The sequence below is a fragment of the Chenopodium album genome, chromosome 17 (genome assembly GCF_948465745.1).
Source record: "Chenopodium album chromosome 17, dcCheAlbu1.1, whole genome shotgun sequence".
Taxonomy (NCBI): Eukaryota; Viridiplantae; Streptophyta; class Magnoliopsida; order Caryophyllales; family Amaranthaceae; genus Chenopodium; species Chenopodium album.
This window is the reverse complement of record NC_137850.1, coordinates 6278440-6298463: the sequence shown is the minus strand read 5'-3', so window position 1 is coordinate 6298463 and position 20024 is coordinate 6278440. Positions and strand designations below refer to the sequence as shown.

Below are 20024 nucleotides of genomic sequence, written 5' to 3'. Positions count from 1 at the left end.
TCCAGTCAAGTACTCTAATAAAAGCACTTATAGCATTTCATAGTTATTCTGATTTATATATCTAACAAACAGCAGAATTTTTTCCATGTCAACTTTTCTATAATAACATATGTTAGTAGTGATCCCACGTAAAAGAATCTAAAGCAAATCCTGGCCTAGCTCAGGTCTCATATACATTCAACAACATTATAATTAAAATCCTGGCCTAGGTATATACAATAAACATGAACAGCAATGTACATGCTGGTTATAATCTAAAATGCAAGCCTTTCAATGCTGGCTGTATACTTTGGTAAGGTTATAAGCAACTGGAAGTAGTTGTCCTCATATAGCTTCAAATGTTAGGCAGGAAAATATCTAACATTGGTTGTAATTACAAACAACTCAATCTATATCATTAAATAGAATCTGTAATGCATGTGTAGATTTTTTTAAAAAAAAACAAAAACAAAAGAAAATAGGAAAACATACTCTGAAGTCCTGCTCTTGTGCTCTGATCAAAGAATACATTTATGTCTCTTCTTCTATGCTGTCATGCACTATACCCGCCAACCTCAACACTTCAAAAGCAACTACATTTTTCACGGTGTTGGGTGGCTGTTGTTCCGGAGGCTTTGCATAAAAGACAGCAACATCTATTGCTTTTTTGGCCCTTGACAAAGCAACATACAGCTGACCATGAGAAAAACATGGTCGTGGAAGATGAATAGACACCTGATTTAGAGTTTGACCCTGAGACTTGTTTATTGTCATTGCAAAGCTTAACTTGATGGGGAATTGTTTCCTCTCAAACTGAAAAGGATAGTTCATAGATCCAGATGGTCTTAGACTAATTCTATGAATGAAAACATGATTCCCTTTGTACTGTCCTGTAGCAATTACACATTGGATAACATTTGGGAAAAATCGTTTACAGGTAAGACGGGTGCCATTGCACAAACCAGATGAAGGCAAAAGGTTCCGTAGAAGGATAACTGGGCAATTTTCCTTCAACACAAGCTCATGAGGGCTCATTCCTCCCGGGCACAGGCTATTCATGCACTCTGTAGGATATACATTACATGAATCGTTCAGCATGATATCAAAGCTCTTGTATGTGACAGTTGTGCCCTTAAATTTGTCTATCATGAATGCATTAATTGAGTCCACTTCATCATTTAACGGTGTCAAGATTGCTCGATCAATAAAACTGTCAGCACACAGATTGCCCTGCATCATTTCAGGAAACGTTGCTTCTATTAGATCAGAAACCAGATGATCTTCAGTTTCACAGTACTGAACAACTTGTTTTGGCAGCTGGACATAAGCAGTTTCTGAATTCTGTAGCTCTCCATTACCTAAAGCAAGCAAGAATTTAGAATATGAAAAATCCTCCCGAGCTCTAATATTTTCTACCAACTTGAACTTTATGAACCTAGGCCATAAGTATGATGTGACAATACTGGTTTCCACTGCTTCTTTCATTGATCTATGAGGAACTACTAGCAAAACCTGCCTAAAATCACCTCCAAACACAACAATTTTCCCTCCAAACATGACTTTATTATCACACACGTCTTGCAAGAGTAAATCCAAGGATTCAATATTATGTTTCTTGGCCATCGAAGCCTCATCCCATATTATCAATGACGTTTCCCTAAGCAATGCTGCTAAACTACCCTGTTTAGGAACAGCACAAGCCAAAGAAGAATCACTATCAAGTGGAATCTTAAACCTTGAATGAGCTGTACGTCCTGAGGGTATATTTGATGCAGCAATACCAGATGTTGCTGTAGGCAATACAATTTTGTTCATGAGTCGAACCTCTGCATACAACGCATTGTATAAGAATGTTTTCCTAGTTCCTCCTGGGCCATCTACAAAAAAAGCACCTAGCTTCCCCTCCATCACATACTGCATGACACATGAAAAGGCAGCATTTTGTTCATGGTTTAATCTAGAACAACATGTAAGGATTTCTGGAGGAATAGGAGCATCAAGAGCATCTACAATATCCTTTGTTCTCCTAATCTCAATATCAACATGAGCAATTAGGTGGTCCAACCCAAATGCGGACAGTGATTTCCCCATAGCTTCAAGGTATCCTTCAACAGAACGAACAGTTAACTGTTGAATCCTGGGAGCATTGTCAGCATACTTATGACTAATATCTTCAGACATAAAAGGGTAAAATTTCATCCATAAGGCATGTGGATCAGTTGGCTGAAAAAAAAATAAGGACTGTTGCAAATAAACGACGTAAGGCATCAGGCATCTGGACCTCTGAAGCTTCACACAATGTCAAGTTTGCAATATCATCATGTTCTATTAGTCCCAACTTCAGTGCTGCATCTTGGAACGTTGGGTATATATGGCCATTTACAGTCCGAAGGCCTTCAAATGAAGTTGGACTTCTGACATTGAGTAATAACAACCTTAGGAAAAAACGTTCCCCTTCTGCAGGATACACAAATGCCAATCGTCCAATAGAAAATATATCCAGCACCCTGTCTTTCCATTGCTTAGCACTTGCATCCCATCTGTAATATTCACAAAATTCACCATACAACCGACCTGTCCCCCCTTCAGTAGCTGCATTGACTGCAAAGAATTCAGTCAACTGAGTGCGTGAACGCTTAGAATTAGCAACAACAGCACGTAGTCTTTCATGAGGTGATGCACAGTTTGTTCATTAGGCAAATGAACCTGTAAGGGAAGAACAGGAGGATGCATCTCAAACAGATCAAAACTAAATATTCTCCACGCTGCTTCACAAGGGGAAACCCATCTACCTGACTGAAACTGACTAATTTCATCAACAGGTTTATTCTCACCAGGTACTACATTGAATGAAACCCTATCATGCCCCTTGTATACATACTTATATAAGTATTTCACTGCCTTAATTGTAGAACAAACCTCAACATTCAGGTGACAATCAAACAGTGAGGAAAGATAAGGATTGTACGGGACAACCCACTGATTATCAAGGTATGTGTTACGTATCTTCACTTGCTCCCCAGTATCACGTCTTTGGTAGATAGGGTAACCATCTTTATTATTAGTCGTCTTATCTGAAAACTGTTTTGGATATTTACTTTTACAGGACATTACACCACCTTTGTCACGCATGCAGGGGCACTCTGGATTTAACACACCACAGGGGTCGTGCATCATATGTGTAAGCACTGTCTTTCGTAAATGACTATTACTGACAGGAGGTATTTCAGCACACACATATTTATCATAATCAGCAGGACATTTCATCTTCCAGTCTGACTTCAAAATGATCAAGAAATGAGCATGTGGTAATCCTCGTTTTTGAAACTCAACAACATACACCATTGCAGCAACTTCACCAAAGACTTTCTTCCCCAATATCTCCTTCTTTAGCAACAATAATTTGGCTCTAAAAATCATGGCTACCAAATTAGGCCGATCCTGTGCTGTCTTACCTGGGGCTAACTCAGCTTTTATTTCAGGCCAGTTAGCATTGCAGGTGATAGTAACAAATAAATCCGGCTTCCCAAATCTCTGAACCAAGGCCATGGCATTTAGGTAGAGTTTCTTCATATCTCGAGGTCCTCCAATAAATGTTGGAGGTAAGATTACCCTACGCCCTACATTTCGAGCAACAGTCTCTCCGCAGTCCAGTGAATCCAAAATACCTTGATATAGATCAGCCCTTATACTTTGTTGATTATTCCGAAAGTAATCAAGCCGAGTGTTTTCTATCTTCACATACATGTCAACTATATACTGCTGAAAACATCTACCAGCTCACAACAACATGTTCCCAGGCCGAATCTGCAACTTGTAGGCATAATACTCTCTTGCAGAAATGACCTTATCAGCTCTAGTATTCCTTCTACATGCTCCTGCACATCAAAAACATCAGCAGTTAGTCATAACATGGTAGATCACTAACATACAACAATGTTCAGTTTAGGGTAGTCGTATTTGAGAAAATGTACTTTTATCCTCTTCAATCAATAACTCCTCAGCTGTGTGCACAGCACATGACATGATTGGATCAGGCAATGGAACAGTGTTTCTTATTCCCCTATGAGACTGCTTTTTTAATCCCTGAGTCCAACCACAGTCTTCACGAGGAAATAATAAAGGATACTGCAATGGGTCATAACAACCATAGTTATGATAAATTCTATGCGATACATCAGATTTTCCAGTTACCAGGATATGAGGACCTAAACTTTGGCTAAAAGAAGCGTCCTCTGGCCATATGACTGCAACATCATCTACAGCAGGTGCATTGAAAACACGTTGGTCTAGAACCGTACTTTGATTGAGAACAATTTTAGTATCCACAGTAATTTGTCTTTCTCTGAGAGACCGGAAGAACACTGCATATGGATTCTGCTCTGATACTCGCATGAGAATATCAATGATGTCTTGCCTTACCTCTGTAAAGCATTTAAGCCTATTGTTAGCCTCATTCTGCCCATCAAAAAAATACAGTTGTAAATACTTTGGGGTGCCTTTATCGGGCAATAAGTCTGGAACAAAATGGTACATCTGACCATGCATCTTAAATACATATATACCCTTGTAAGTGCTTGCATCAAATTTCCCTCATATAGAACTAAAAGCAAACAAATTATTGTATAACCTAGCATAAGTTCTGAAGTGAATTGCATCTTCATCCTTTGATGTAAACAAACGCTGTAGCTCAGCAGGATATTCATTTGTTGCTATCTTCACCTCTCCACCACTGCAACAAAAATTCCCAGTCTCAAAAGCAAAATTTTTTGCAGCACATTTTAAACATTGTGTAGGACACGACAACTTCAAAGAATCCATGGGTAATGACTGGCCAGACATAGCAGCAGGAATAACTGGCATCAATACAGACTTAGTTAATAGAAGTTAGTTCACATAACTCGCAAAAGCAATAATATAGAGTTCAAATCCATGTTAGGGTAAATCATTCACAAACATACAATGTAGCTTTGGCTTTGAAGCAGATTTCTTTTTCTTCAGTGATGAACCACTGTACACCAAAATTAAATCAGCACAACTTGTCCATTCTAACCAATCTGTAAAACCAGTTACCAACAATATGTACCTCTTTGGTTGTGTCTGAGCCATATCAACTATGGTGCGTTTTCTCCTGGTTGCATTCTTTTGAGGTAATGGCTTACATCCATGGGCATTACTGAGCATAGTCACAGTTCATCAAAAAAACCATACAAAGCAACCATGTTACTGCAAAGCATACTACACCTATATATTTTACTGAAGTCACTATTAATTACCTTAGAGATTCCTGGTCACCATCAGTACCATATGCAAGAGAAGAACAAAGTGACTTCGTTCTGCACATGTGGTCACGCACATTACCAAAACTAATAAACCTTACTCCAAAAACACCCAAATGAACAATTGTTTACCTGTCTAAATACAACTCTAACGATCCACCTAAGGGACGATTTCTCTTTGAAAGTCGTACAAAAGAAGGCTGCCCATCTTCTTGCTCCCTATTATAACGAAATTGTTTAAATCCAATAATTAACCTACATTACGCCTTGGGTAAAGAAATATAAATTAATCTACAACAAATACATATATAAGCATTTACCCAGGTGCGGATGTTTGGGATGACAAATGAACAACTCGATTAGCCCTGCTGCAACTTCTTCTTGATAAATAAGGAATACCATATTGGCAATCCACCATGTTGTTTTAAATTCTTAGTTAATTTTCAATAGCAGAATACACATGAAACCATCCTGTAAATTAGTAAGCAATAATTACCACAAATCAAACCACGTTTGTTGTTTCCCTTTTTTGTTTTGTACTTTTTTTTTTGTTTGCTAAGATGTACATACTATAAAAATGGCACTGATATGCTGGACTTCAGTGTATGTGCTACAATTCCGTATCTTAACAATAGTTATATACATTAGCATTTACAACTCAAACATCATACAATATGTACAGAGTTCATACTACCAGAATGACAAATATAAGAGAACATAAAGAAAACCATTATGATTTATCACATCATTTCACATGCATAGATACCCATATGAATAGTTCAATTCCTCAAGCGAATTTGTGAAAATTAATCAATAAGATTAACTTAAAAAGAATTAATGGATTTGTATGAAAATTCAAGCTATATCCTAGAACGTCAATTACCATCACATAATAAAGGATACAAACCCTAAGAAGGCCATTGAAAGAATTGTTAGTGCCATTAAAACAATTAAGAACACATAAAAAGAAACTTCTATTTCATAAATATTCACATTACATGTTTAATTACAACAAAAGAAGTGGCACCCTTATAAATGCCACTTTAACTACACCAATATTACAACCCAAAATAATCAGTCTGCATAGCCTAGTGGCACTATCCTTACACAAACCGACGCAGAATCAAAATGGCCATTTTCTTCGACTGACATTCTACATACCTAAAGAAAACAAAGCATGTCAATCCCCTACAACTTCTAAGCTCCAGCTAATTAGACTCGGCATTACTAAACAACTGTCCAAGTTCCAGCAAACCAGAAGCTGCCTGATCTGAGGTGCCTACCCCCAACTCTTTTTCATGAGCTATCTGTAACATCTTCTTTCGCTTAGCAGGAGTAACACATACAGTGTTACTGTCAGGGACCTCAAATTCCTCGCCACTTCGAGGCACATTCTCCTCCAAGAACACAGGGTTCATGGCAGCAGGAAGTTGAGGAGTCTGCTCCAACCGATCAAGATGTCTCTTTAAAATCAAATACTTCTCCCTTAGCAAGTAACACTCTCTACTCAACTTTGTTGTAGCCCCATAATTAGCATCGACTATCTCCAGATTGTATTTACAAGCTAAATAAAACACAGCCTTCTTTGCAACCCTTTGCTCAGCAACACTTGCTAAAGGACTGAACTCACTGAAAATGCACTCCATCCCATTACTACTACGCGGACAATTAACCATAACCCACGAAACAAAGCCATGACCCTCCACCCAAGTTGTCTCAATAACTGTCACAGATGCACCGGTCTTTCGCACAACAATCACCAAAACCTCTGCATAATCAATGGAAACATGAAAACCATTGCCAACCAAGTTATGTCCAGAACTCTCCCCTCCAGCTTGCCTAGGGGTTTTGCCCTTCTCTTGCAATAACTCAGCACACTTATTCCTAAACAGCTTCAAACATAATTCATGGAGTCTAATCTGATCATATGTAAAATCAGAAACCTTAACACCAAAAAGATATATCAATTTCTTCACAGCCTTCTGAGCTGCCCTCTCACGAGACTCCTGAGCCGTACTTGCATCACCACCAAAGAATGTCAAGCGTGCTCGATTGTTTGACCGCACAACCTGCACCCACACATTATTCCTAGCACTATCTATGAATCCGTAAACTAGTGCTAGGAACTGCAGCCAAGCAGTGATCTTTTGCAAAAGAGGTTCAAAAGGAATGAACACTTTATTAGGTCGAGCAGCCATAACCTGTAACGGCAATAACCACATTTAGACCGGATTCCCTTACACAAATATAAGAAATGGACATTCTCCCAAGGAAAGCTGCACAACTACAGAAACCATAACAGGCACGACAGCCAAAATACATATTCTAAGCAGACCCATATCACTAAACAACTCAATTCTCTTTTACAAAGGGCACAACAAAAAGAGGAAATTATGTAAGTACAAACCACCAATGACTAATAAACCATAAACATCTCTGTTTGTTTTACCTTAAACTCCATATCCCCTCATCTCACCAGCACAGAGGGCCACACATGCCTACTCTTAACCTGTAAACTAATACCCAAGCCAAGAAAAACCCCAACCACTATCCTCCCAATAAACAACAGAATGAACTAAAGAGATTAGCACAAACCATATTACCTACATACTAATACCCCTAAATATTTAGCACCACATCTTTAGCAAATAAGCAATTATCCAACAACCAAATAGCATACTAAACATGGACAAACTCAAAAGGAAGACATGCACAAAGTAGGCGCAAAACAACGTACCATTAAAAAGGGCAGCCTTTGTAAGCAGATTCCACCCAACAAATACCCAGACAACTGTAAGACACCTGAAATTCCCACATCACGAATAATGAATATACTCGCATTAAAAAAAAAAAATTGATCCAATTGTATATAAGTCACAAAAAACAATACAAAAAAAAAGGACTTGTAAACAAATAATGTATATTCAAAAAGCAATAAATGAACAGCCAAAAAATAACACACATTGTAAACAACTAAACTCACTACTACAGAATTACACAATAGATGTCCATGCAATATCAGTCAAACTATGTTAATTATGCTAATTCCGTCTCTAAACACCATACAACCCAAATAACACCCAATATAGTAAACAATTGAGGTAATTGATACAAAACATGTATATATACAAAAACATACATAAACAAAGGGAAAACAACAGGGATTCATGCAAAATCAATACAAACAAACTACACTAAAACAGACAATTAGGTCATTGCTTATGAAAAAAGTAAAAAAAAAAAAAATAAGAAACAAACCACACAATAACAAACCTCTTAACAATTAAAGAAAGCAATGAGATTAAGAACCAAAAAAATTAAGAAACCAATGAAATTAAGACCAAAAAAAATAAGGGAAGCAATAAAATGAAGAACATAATGAGCAGGAATGAACTTACAGAGCGAAGACGACACAAATACACTACAAAAAACAATCAAAATGTTGCTTATTCAGAAAATGCAATAGAAAAAAATAAACAATAATAAACTCAAAAAAAAAATTAAAAGCAATGAAATTGAAAGGAAATGAACAGGAATACACTTACACAGAGAAAATCGCACAAACCCCATCCTGAATTAGTCCAGACATGTATATATATACAGTCCTAAGATGAAGCAATTTTTTGCAGCCCATAAACACCGACCTAAGTACCCAAACAGTATCCAGTACTGTACACCGTACCATCTCAGACATCAGTCACCCACTCCCATCACCAAATTACACTAAGTAAGCAGATTACTACACACTAATTCATAAGCAATCAACGAAACTAAGTACAATTCTGAATACATAATCATGATGATATGTATTATCAACCCAAACCCACGCTCTAACTGGCAAATCCACCATAGCAAGCAAAAAGGAAAACCACCTGCTTAAGCAAAGGAAGTCAAAGCAAGCAAGGGCAAATCTGGCAATACATTAATGTTGGGGGCAAAGGGGTAATAGCGCCAGAAGTTACTATTCATAAGAACAGTAACTCCCCTCTTGAACTTTTATATGGTTTATAGAAGAGTTTGAGGTTGCATGTTCGAATCTTATAAAGATCATATGCATGCTTAAATTTTTTTTTTTTTGAAGAAAACGAATTCAACATTTATAGCGATTGTAATCGCTACAATAATCACCACGATTGGACGTAGTTTTTCGTATCGATTATTGAGGCCAACCCCAGCGATATTAAAAACCACTACTAAAGGCTAAGGCAACTGGGGATATTGTATCGAATGACCATTCGTTGGGAAAGCTTTTTGTTGCAATTACAATCGATACTAAAGGTTAAAATAATCGCTACGAAAAGGTTATTTTCTTGTAGTGTAAGGGGTATTAATGTCCATTCATCATAAATGTCGGCGTTTTTGATAAAAATTGTTGGCGGTGTTTAACACCCCCCAAATAAATTAGAAGATAACAAAATTTTAGAACATAAGCAAACAAAAATTTTGAACATAAGAAAAATAATTTAGAATATAAGTTGAAAAAATAATTTATAGCGTAGGAAATAAATTTATAACATAAGTTGAAAAAATAATTTAGAACTTAGGAACAAATTTAGAACATAAGCTGAAAAAATAATTTAGAACATAAGAACAAATTTAAAACATAAGCTAAAAAAATAAAAAAATAAATAAATATTAGGATATAGGAAAAACTTTAGAACATAAGCAAAAAAAAAAAAATTAGAATATAGAAAAAGTTTAGAACATAAGGTGTTTTTACATAAGAAACGGTTCTTATATAAGGAATGAATATATATATATATATATATATATATATATATATATATATATATATATATATATATATATATATATATATATATATATATATATATATATATATATATATATATATATATATATATATATATATAGGCCAGGGATAGGAATGGCAACGGATCGGATTCGGGTCAGATGTGGCTAAATCCGAATCCGATCCATTTAGTAAACGAGCCCTGGACTCAGATCCAAATCCGAAAAGTTTGAGTCCGAATTCGATCCGACTCGTAATTTTCGGATCCGAATCCAGTCCGTTTATACGGACCTCCGAAATAATCTGAAATTTTTTTTTATTTTTTTTTGTAATGTCATATACCTATAATTGCTTGTATTGTCATACCAAGTAAAGTATAAACATAATATATTTGAATTATGAATTAAGTTACATAACAAAATTTTGCTACAAAACAAGCAAACAATTGTCCCAGGTTATAAAGCATATGCTCATACTCTCGGATTCGGACTCGCATCGAACTTTGCGTAGGGTCTAAGTCCAATATGCCTCCTATTCCGATTCAGATCTATTTTTTCGAATTCGGATTCGGACTAATTTTAAATGGATTCGAATCGAATTTTTTTTCTTTGGATCGGATTGGATTCGAATCGAACTCGGATCAAATTGTCATCCCTAGCCAGGGAGTAGCTAATAAGCTTAGTTATTAAGTCCTAACCTAGAAAACGGGTTGTTTGGGTCGGGTCATTTCAGGTCAGGTCTCTTTCGGGTCAGCAAATATTCAGGTCGGGTTCAGGTCAACACTTCGGGTTGAGTTCAAGTTTGGTCAAGTTTGAGTCGGGTCACTTCGGGTCGGGTCAACTTCGGGGTTTGATTCAGTTTCAAATCGGGTCGGGTCGAGTCATTTCGGGCATCGGGTCACGTTCGTATCAACTCGTGTCCAATTAGTTCAAGTTCAAGTCATTTTCAGATCGCAGGTTGGATCATTCGGGTCGAGTCAGGTCAGGATCCCTTCATATAATAATGGAAATAAAGAAGATAAAGGGATTATGATACCTCTAGATTCTTTGTTTGAACATAAATATCTGGTTTATGTTTCTTTAACTGCTATGCCCCATCTTCCTCTTTAGTTGACTTGTCAACTGTGATCCTTAAATGTACATTCAAGCGACCATTTACAATTATAAAAGCCACGGTTATGTCTTCGGTCTTGTCAAGAAAAAAAGTTTCTCACTCACAAAACCAAGTAAACACTGAATATTACTATTACCATGGATTTTGGGTGGTCTACTACTTACATATTCCTCCTAGTTTTATCTTTTTCTTCTTTACTTGTTACTGATTTCTTCGTGTTTGCTAATTCTACATTCCCCCTCGTGCAAAATCGTAAACCATTGTGCCATGATCATGAGAAGATTGCATTGCTATGTTTCAAGCAAAGCTTTCTTCTTAACTGCTCAGCATCATCTTATGCTGCCTTTGCATATCCAAAGGTGAAATCATGGCATGATGATTTACATAATCATCATTCGGAAAATGCAACTTTAAGTGGTGATTATTGTTAGTGGGATGGTGTCAAGTGCAATGAGGAGACGGGTCATGTGATTGGCCTTGACCTTAGTAGCAGCTGCCTTTACGGCACCATCCCTCACAACACCACCCTTTTCAACCTTAGTCATCTCCGTGAGCTTGATCTTTCTTATAATAACTTCAATTATTCTCAAATCCCTTCTCACATTGGTCGTCTTTACAAGCTCATACATCTCAATCTCTCTAAGTCAGTTTTCAGTGGCCAAATACCATTAGAAATTTCGACATTGTCCCATCTTTCTCTTCTTGATCTTTCCCTTAATGGAAATCCTATGGTTGTCGATGAGGAGTTCGATTTAAAACTTAATGATCTGAGTCTAAAGAAGTTGGTTTCTAATTTAAGTAATTTAACCCATCTTTATCTAGATAGGGCTGATATATCATCTGAGGTACCCCTCACCTTAAGTAGTCGAACTTCTTTAAAGGCTATCGCAATGAATTACTGCAATTTGTTGGGTGAATTCCCAACAAATATTTTCCAGTTACCAAATCTTGAAGTAGTTTCATTGACATTCAATCCTAAATTAGGAGGACATTTTCCTGAATTTTATTCTAACAGTCCTCTTCGTATTTTATACGTTGATGCAACAGGATTTTCAGGGGAGTTGCCAGCTTCGCTTGGAAATCTAGTTTCTTTGACTAAACTGGACTTAGAAGAAAGTGAATTCTATGGAAAAATTCCGTCTTCAATAGGTAATTTGACAAATCTCACTATTTTAAACCTTGGCCGCAATTATTTTAGCAATGACCTTCCTTATTCTATCATGAACGAGCCTTACTTTCTTAGGTCTTTCAGACATGCCAAATGTTGGGAATGCTAAAATATTGAAATTTTGGTTGCCTAAGCTAAACTCACTCACTCAGCTACGCCTTAGCCAAATGAATTTAGGCAATTCCATTTTACCTTCTTTGTCTAACTCTACTAGACTCAATCTTTTGGATCTTGGCAACAACTTGTTACCAGGAAAACTACCAAGTTGGTTTGTAAATCTAACCCAATTACGCACCTTAGAGCTATATGGTAATCACTTTTAAGGTCCAATCCCACACTGGATTTCTAAACTTGTGAATCTTAGCACATTATTATTGTCATTTAGGGACTCGGTTGCCAAGTTTGATTCATTTTTGGAACTCCCAAATCTTCGTATTTTGTTGTTGACCGGTGTTAGCTTAACCTTTCCTAGAGATCTAAGCACAAATAATTCATCTCTTTTGAAGTTTGAGATTCTAGGTTTTGAATCATGCAACTTGACTGAGTTCCCAGAGTTCCTACTGAAAGAGTATATGGAATATTTTCCTTGAATTCCCATTCGGATGATAACCGTATATATACAAAGATATAGGCCTTGATAATAGGCTAAACTATTGCTAAGATAATTAGAGCAACTCCAATGGTTGTAGCTAGGGACTTGCTTGCAATTTTCAAAAATCTCTAGCTAGTAGCTTGACCATTGGAACTAAAAAATACAAATAGCTTGTCTAAGCAAATTAGCTTAAACAAGCTAATTTGCTTGAGAAAAAAGTTTCTAAAATTTTTGGAGATTAATATATTAAAATAATTAAATTAACAAAGCTAATTGAAAAGGTCAAGCTTATTTAAATAGCAAGATAATAGCTAACCATTGGGACATAAAATAGCTACAATGTGGATTAGCTTGAAATCATATGTGGCATGACAAGCTAATTTAACAATTAGCTTGCCATTGGAGATGCTCTTACAAAGCTAAATAACAACTTTGACTAACAACAATTATATACGGCAACTATAAGAAGATATATTAGGGACAAATATCTTCTTTGACTAATTGACAATATATACTATATTTAACACACCCCCTCAGTCGAAGCGGGAGGTCCACGGACACTGAGACTGTCCCTAAAATCTTCAAATAACACTAGAGGAAGGCCTTTAGTGAAGATGTCAGCTATTTGATGTCGTGAAGGCACATGAAGCACTCGGACTTGACCACGAGCGACTTTCTCCCTGACAAAATGGATATCCATCTCTATATGTTTTGTCCGTTGATGCTGAACTGGATTACCCAATAAATAAATAGCACCCACATTGTCACAATAAACAAGAGTGGCCTTTGTAAGCGGACAACGCAACTCCAAGTGTAGGTTCCGAAGCCAACAGGACTCAGATACCACATTTGCCACCCCACGGTACTCTGCCTCTGCACTAGATTTCGACAAAGTGGGTTGTCGTTTTGACGACCAAGACACCAAATTGTCACCCAAAAATACACAATAACCAGAAGTAGAATGTCATGTGTCGGGGCACCCACCCCAATCTGCATTTGTATATGAGACTAGAGTAGAGAAAGAAGATGGATATAAATGAAGGTCGTACTCCAATGTACCCTGAACATACTGAATTGCCCTTTTTAGAGCAGACATATGATCAACTCTGGGATCATGCATATGTAAGCAAACCTGCTGAACGGCATAGGAGATATCTGGTTGAGTAAAAGTAAGATACTGAAGAGCCCCTGCAAGACTTCGATATAGAGTAGCATCATCAAAATTAGTACCAGATGTAGCACTAACCTTTGACTTCGTATCAACCGGAGTAGAAGATGGTTTACAAGAAGACATCCCTGCTCGCTCAATTATCTCCTCGGCATATTTCTGCTGAGATAGAAACATACCTCCTTTATTCCGGGTCACAGCAATACCCAGAAAATAATTCAATGGACCAAGATCCTTCATAGCAAACTCAGAACTTAGAAGATCCATAATAGAACAACGGAGAGCAGCAGAAGAGGCAGTGAGAATTATATCATCAACATATAGTAAAATATATGTCATATCAGACCCTTTACAATAAATAAATAATGAATTATCCATTGTGTTGTTAGTAAACCTAAGAGACAAAACATAATCAACAAAACGCTTATACCAGGCTCTGGGGGCTTGCTTAAGTCCATATAAAGACTTACGCAAGAGACAAACATAATCTGGATAGTCACAATCCCTGTAACCCAAGGGTTGATGCATATAAACAGTTTCTTGTAGCTCACCGTGAAGAAAGGCATTTTTGACATCCAATTGATGAATTGGCCATGCCTTAGAAAGAGATAGACTGAGAACAGTACGGATTGTAGCCGGTTTCACCACCGGACTGAAAGTCTCACCACAATCAATGCCAACCTGTTGAGTCTTGCCATCACCTACAAGATGGGCTTTATGCCTCTCAAAATCAACATTAGATTTAAATTTATGAGTAAAAATCCACATAGAACGAATCACATTAACATGCGGTGGACGGGGCACCAACTCCCACGTCTTTTTTTTAATAAGAGCATTATATTCATCATCCATGGTCATTTTCCAATTAGGATCATGAAGAGCCGCTACCGGATTTCGAGGCAGAGGTGACCTCTCAACCGTGGTATGCATAGAATATTTTTTATTGGGTTTAAATATCCCATGCTGGCTACGGGTTACGACCCTAGGCTGTTGGATAGGAATATTAGAGGGAGGAAATGTGGGTTGTGTTTGGGCAGGAAGAGTTTGTGAAGGCACTGGGCTCATAGGATAGGGCGGCCCATCAGACGTAATGGACTGTTGTCCAGACTGATCCACTAAGGGTGGGAAATGTTCTTGGGCAGGAGAGGAGTTGAACCCATTAGGAGAATTGGGCCCATGTGGCACGTATGGTTGGGCAGAAGGAATTGGAGTAGGCTATTGATAATGGTGAATGACATAAGGGTGTAAACCTTCATTAAGAAAATCATACGTATAGGATTTTGGAGTATGTAAACTAGCAAAAGGGAATTTTTGCTCATCAAACAAAACATGGCGACAAACAATAATTTTATTAGATGACAAATCATAACACTTGTAGCCACGATGGTTGGTGGGATACCCTAGGAAGACACAAGGAGTAGACCTTGGTTGCAACTTATAATAGTAATGGACGAAATGAAAGGGTAACACAAACACCCAAAAACCCGGATATGACCATAAGAAGGGACCCTTTTGTAAAGAACCTCAAGTGGAGATTTATTTTTCAACAACTTACTCGGAAGGATATTAAGAAGATAGGTTGCCATTTGAAGAGCATCATGCCAAAATGATGGGGGAAGAGATGCATGAGCAAGAAGAGTACGAGACATATTGTAAATAGTCCGAATTTTTCGTTCGGCTTTCCCATTTTGAGAAGAAGTGTGTGGACAAGAAAGACGAAATGACATGCCATGAGTCTTACAAGAATCCCAAAAAGAATTATTATCAAACTCCCTACCATTATCACATTGCACATTCTTTATATTACGCTCAAATTGAGTTGAGATATGGGCTTTTAAGGTCAAAAAAATGTCATACACATCAGATTTCCTTCCTATGGGAAAAGTCCATAAATACTTCGAAAAATCATCAAGAAATAAAACATAATATTTATGTCCCGAAGAACTCAAAACGGGAGAGGACCAAAGATCACTATGTAAAATATCAAATGGAACAGTAGTAGTCGAAGAAGAAGAAACAAATGGCAACTTAATATGTTTACCAAACACACAAGAACCACACATACTAGAACTAGAACATTTATTACAATCAATGTTTTTACACTTTCTAAGCACATTTAAGATGGGAGCCCCCGGGTGACCCAAACGATCATGCCAAAGCTTAGGAAAGATAGCTGCAAAGGTAGAGGAAGCTTGATTGTTGAAAGAATAAGAAATTGGATAAAGGTCGCCTTGACTATCACATCTCATTATTGACATCCCCGTCCGATAATCCTTCACAGAAAACCCAAAAGGATCAAACTCAATAGAAACTATATTATCTTTTGTAAACTTTCTAACAGAAATAAGATTTTTAATCAGTTTAGGAGCATGGAGAACATTTTTAAGGGAAAGGGATTGACATGGGGTAGATAAATTTGTGTGACCATAGCCAAGAATTGGAATAGTGTGACCGTTACCAACAATAATATTATTATTAGGATGATTGCTCATATTAAAAAAAGACGAGAGATTACCGGTAGAGGAAGTCATATGAGATGTAGCACCGGTGTTCATGTACCATGATGGGTCGGGTTGGTTAAGGGACATAGTGTGAATTGCTGCCTTAATATCAGTAGGAACATACGAACCAGACTGCCCATTTGGTGATGCGGTTTGTTGTACATAAGCCTGCTGAGGCGGTCTTGGGCTAAGCAAACCAGCCTGGCGCTGATAAGAAGCATTGGGCCTGACCCAACCTTGATTTGGGAATGGACATGGAGGAATGGGCCATGCCGGATTATACCATCCCCAAGGAAATGGTTGCTGCTGCTGCCATTGTTGAGAAAGACCCGACTGTCCACCATTGCTAAGATTCTGACCGCCCTTGCCGCCACCAGAGCCGGAGTTGCCGCGACCACCACTAGAAGATTTCCGACCACCATTGTTTTTCCGGCCACCAAAGTTCGAACCACCATTGTGTTTCTTCTTCGAACCACATGATTTCTTAGAAGCACTTGGACCATCGTCATGCGCTGTAGTCATCAAGGCAGACTCCATGGTTGCCTCCTTGGCCATGCCGGCCTCCTCTAGAGTTAACATCGACCGAGCCTTATAGAAAGGAGGGAGAGGATTACTTTGTCGAATAACGTGCCTACTCCTCGGTTAGGCTTGGTGAGTCCTCCAACCATTTGCAATACCATACGGCTGTCAGAAACCGGAACCCCAACGTTCAAGGGACTTGAGACGTTGGCAATAAGTAGAAGCATTTGGAAAGTCCTCCATAGCAGTAGAAGAAAATTCCTGTTCTAAAGCAACGACACGGGAATGTTGGTTGTCTTTGAATATATCACGCAATCTATCCCAAGCTTCCATGGTCGTGGCATTCAAGGTCGACCAAAGTTCTTTCTCTTCATCAGTAGAAGGAGGAGGAGCCTTGGTTTTAGGTGGGATGATATGATCCAGGACCTTGTGAGATTTTACGTGAATTTTGAATAGCTCTGCCCACGTGGAATAAGAGACGTTCTCCATCTCAAGAACTGATTAAAAATCTTATTTCTGTTAGAAAGTTTACAAAAGATAATTCAGTTTCTGTTGAGTTTGATCCTTTTGGGTTTTTTGTAAAGGGTTCTCTGATACCATGAAAGATTATATGGAATATTTTCCTTGAATTCCCATTCGGATGATAACTGTATATATACAAAGATATAGGCCTTGATAATAGGCTAAACTATTGCTAAGATAATTACAAAGCTGAATAACAACTTTGACTAACAACAATTATATACGGCAACTATAAGAAGATATATTAGGGACAAATATCTTCTTTGACTAATTGACAATATATACTATATTTAACACCTACGTTATCAAGGTGAGCTAAAAGCGTTATTTCTCCCAGGGAACAAAATCAAAGGTGAAATTCCGCAATGGTTTGTAAACACAACTAGAGAGAATCTCTTGTTCTTAAACCTTCCAAATAATCTTTTGACGGGTTTTGAACAACCTTTAGTTTTCATCCCATGGTACAATTTGGAAATATTGGATCTTAATGACAACAAGTTAAGAGGGCCACTTCCAACTCCTCCAAGCTCCACACAAGTTTATCAAGTCTCAAACAATCAATTTTATGGAGTTATTCCCAACCATACATGTCATGCAACATCTTTAGTTTACCTTGACTTGTCTAAAAACAATCTTATGGGCAAGATTTCAAGTTGCATTAGTCATCATCTTAGTGATTCATTGCAAGTATTAAACATACAAGGCAATAAATTTAGTGGTGTCATTCCTCAAAGGTTCTCAAAATCATGCAATTTAAAAATGATCAATTTAAGCAAAAATCAATTTGAGGGCAAGCTCCCGAAGTCCTTAGTCAATTGTACGTTGCTTGAGGTACTTGACATAGGAAGAAATCGTATTAATGACACTTTTCCATCATGGTTAAGAAGTCTTCCCAAGTTGCAAGTTCTTGTCCTGAGGCATAACAATTTCCATGGGAAGATAACATCTCCATTGCCTACTCCAACAGTTCATGATTTTCCTTGCTTGCGTATATTTGACTTGTCATGTAATTTTCTATCTGGTAACTTACCATCTAGGTATGTTCAAAGTTTGGTTGCAATGACAGTTTCAACTGAAAACTTGACAAACTCATCCAACTCTTTTTTTAGGTTTTATTATAGGATTGGTTATAGTAACTATGTGTTTTATGATGAGAAATACAATTACGTTGTCACAATGACAAATAAGGGGAGTGAAACATTTTTCACAAAGATATTGACTGTATTGCGAGTGATTGATTTCTCAAGCAATAAGTTCACTGGTAGAATCCCTTTGATGGTTGGAAATCTTAGAGGACTTCAAGCACTTAATCTATCTAACAACAATCTTGTTGGTGAAATCCCATCTTCTCTAGCCAACATTACAGACCTCGAGTCCTTAGACCTTTCTCAAAACATACTTTCAGGAGTGATCCCTCAAGAGTTAACAAAGCTAACCTTTCTTGGGGTCTTTAGTGTTTCACACAATCATCTAGTTGGACCGATACCTGAAGGAGAACAGTTCAATACTTTTGACAATAGTTCTTTTGCCGGGAACTTGGCATTGTGTGGAGCTCCATTGTCTAAGAAATGCGTGAAAGACTCCGTGGCATCATCACTACCAGAACAGCCAATAAATGATGAGGTGATGGAAGAGGACTCAAAGCTAATTGATTGGATCATCAAATCATTGGGGTGTGTAAGTGGGTTTATAATAGGCTATGTCATTGGTAAAGTCTACGTGACTGATCGACATCATGATTGGTTTGTGGAGACTTTCGGAAGGAGAGGGAGGTTAAAGATCAAAGTGAAGAGATCAAGACAAAGGCATAGCGGCATAGCTAGGGGGAATTAAGAACCTGAAGATGCAACTCCAATATATCTAGGGATTATCTTCTACCTTTATACTTTGTATTGTAAAAACAGTTCATTGTTTCCTAGCTAGTAGCTTGTATTGTTGGTTATGCCTAGAGTGGTTTTGTTTTGGTATGTTTTTATGTATTTTTTTTTTTTTTTAGGTTTGTTTTGTTTTGTTTTAACGTGTCATATCATTTTATCTTCAATAAAATGCTCATAAATTGGTGTCCTAATTTCAGCAAACCTTGTGAAGGGAATAGCTCTCAATTTAAAAGTATAACAGAAGATTTGGAAAATGTTACAAATATTTGATTAAATAAAACATATAAATTTTGTTAATTCCCAAACCATTAAAGAGAAGGTGCATAAGAAGACCAGTATTACTCCTATAAATGAGCAATTATATTGTGCTCTAATGAAAGTCATAGACTTACCCAACTTCAACATTTATATCTTTGGCTCTTTGATTTGGTACGTCAAGTTGTTAATGAATAATAACATAAAGTCCTATTAATTAATTTGCTTATTTGATTATAGACTACTCCAACCATATACAAAGATCTGACATTGTTAGACAAGTTTTTGGCCTGTTTTT

At 37.3% G+C, this 20024-nt stretch overlaps 2 protein-coding genes across 2 annotated transcripts; one reads left to right on the top strand and one right to left on the bottom strand.

Moving 5' to 3' along the window:
- Positions 1 to 510: 510 nt before the first annotated feature.
- On the bottom strand, positions 511 to 3726 carry LOC145588587 (uncharacterized). The gene is made up of 3 exons (XM_081645218.1): positions 2686 to 3726; positions 2261 to 2599; positions 511 to 2202 (listed from the first exon to the last, which is right to left on the bottom strand). The coding sequence occupies exons 1-3, from the start codon at positions 3724 to 3726 to the stop codon at positions 511 to 513; spliced, it is 3072 nt and encodes a 1023-aa protein (XP_081501344.1).
- A 7535-nt stretch (positions 3727 to 11261) lies between these two features.
- On the top strand, positions 11262 to 19704 carry LOC145588586 (receptor-like protein 6). The gene is made up of 3 exons (XM_081645217.1): positions 11262 to 11483; positions 11556 to 12387; positions 17932 to 19704. The coding sequence occupies exons 1-3, from the start codon at positions 11262 to 11264 to the stop codon at positions 19425 to 19427; spliced, it is 2550 nt and encodes an 849-aa protein (XP_081501343.1). The 3' UTR covers positions 19428 to 19704.
- The last annotated feature ends 320 nt before the right edge of the window (positions 19705 to 20024 follow it).

What these genes read in the sequence shown, in the direction of transcription:
- LOC145588587 (XM_081645218.1), bottom strand. Translation starts at nt 3,726, where the DNA reads ATGTATGTGAAGATAGAAAACACTCGGCTTGATTACTTTCGGAATAAT. An exon ending in CTCCTGTTCTTCCCTTACAG is followed by an intron (nt 2,600 to 2,685) that starts GTTCATTTGCCT and finishes TCACGCACTCAG; the next exon opens with TTGACTGAATTCTTTGCAGT. An exon ending in CATTGTGTGAAGCTTCAGAG is followed by an intron (nt 2,203 to 2,260) that starts GTCCAGATGCCT and finishes TTTTTTTTTCAG; the next exon opens with CCAACTGATCCACATGCCTT.
- LOC145588586 (XM_081645217.1), top strand. Translation starts at nt 11,262, where the DNA reads ATGGATTTTGGGTGGTCTACTACTTACATATTCCTCCTAGTTTTATCT. An exon ending in CTGCCTTTGCATATCCAAAG is followed by an intron (nt 11,484 to 11,555) that starts GTGAAATCATGG and finishes GATTATTGTTAG; the next exon opens with TGGGATGGTGTCAAGTGCAA. An exon ending in GTCTTTCAGACATGCCAAAT is followed by an intron (nt 12,388 to 17,931) that starts GTTGGGAATGCT and finishes TATTTCTCCCAG; the next exon opens with GGAACAAAATCAAAGGTGAA.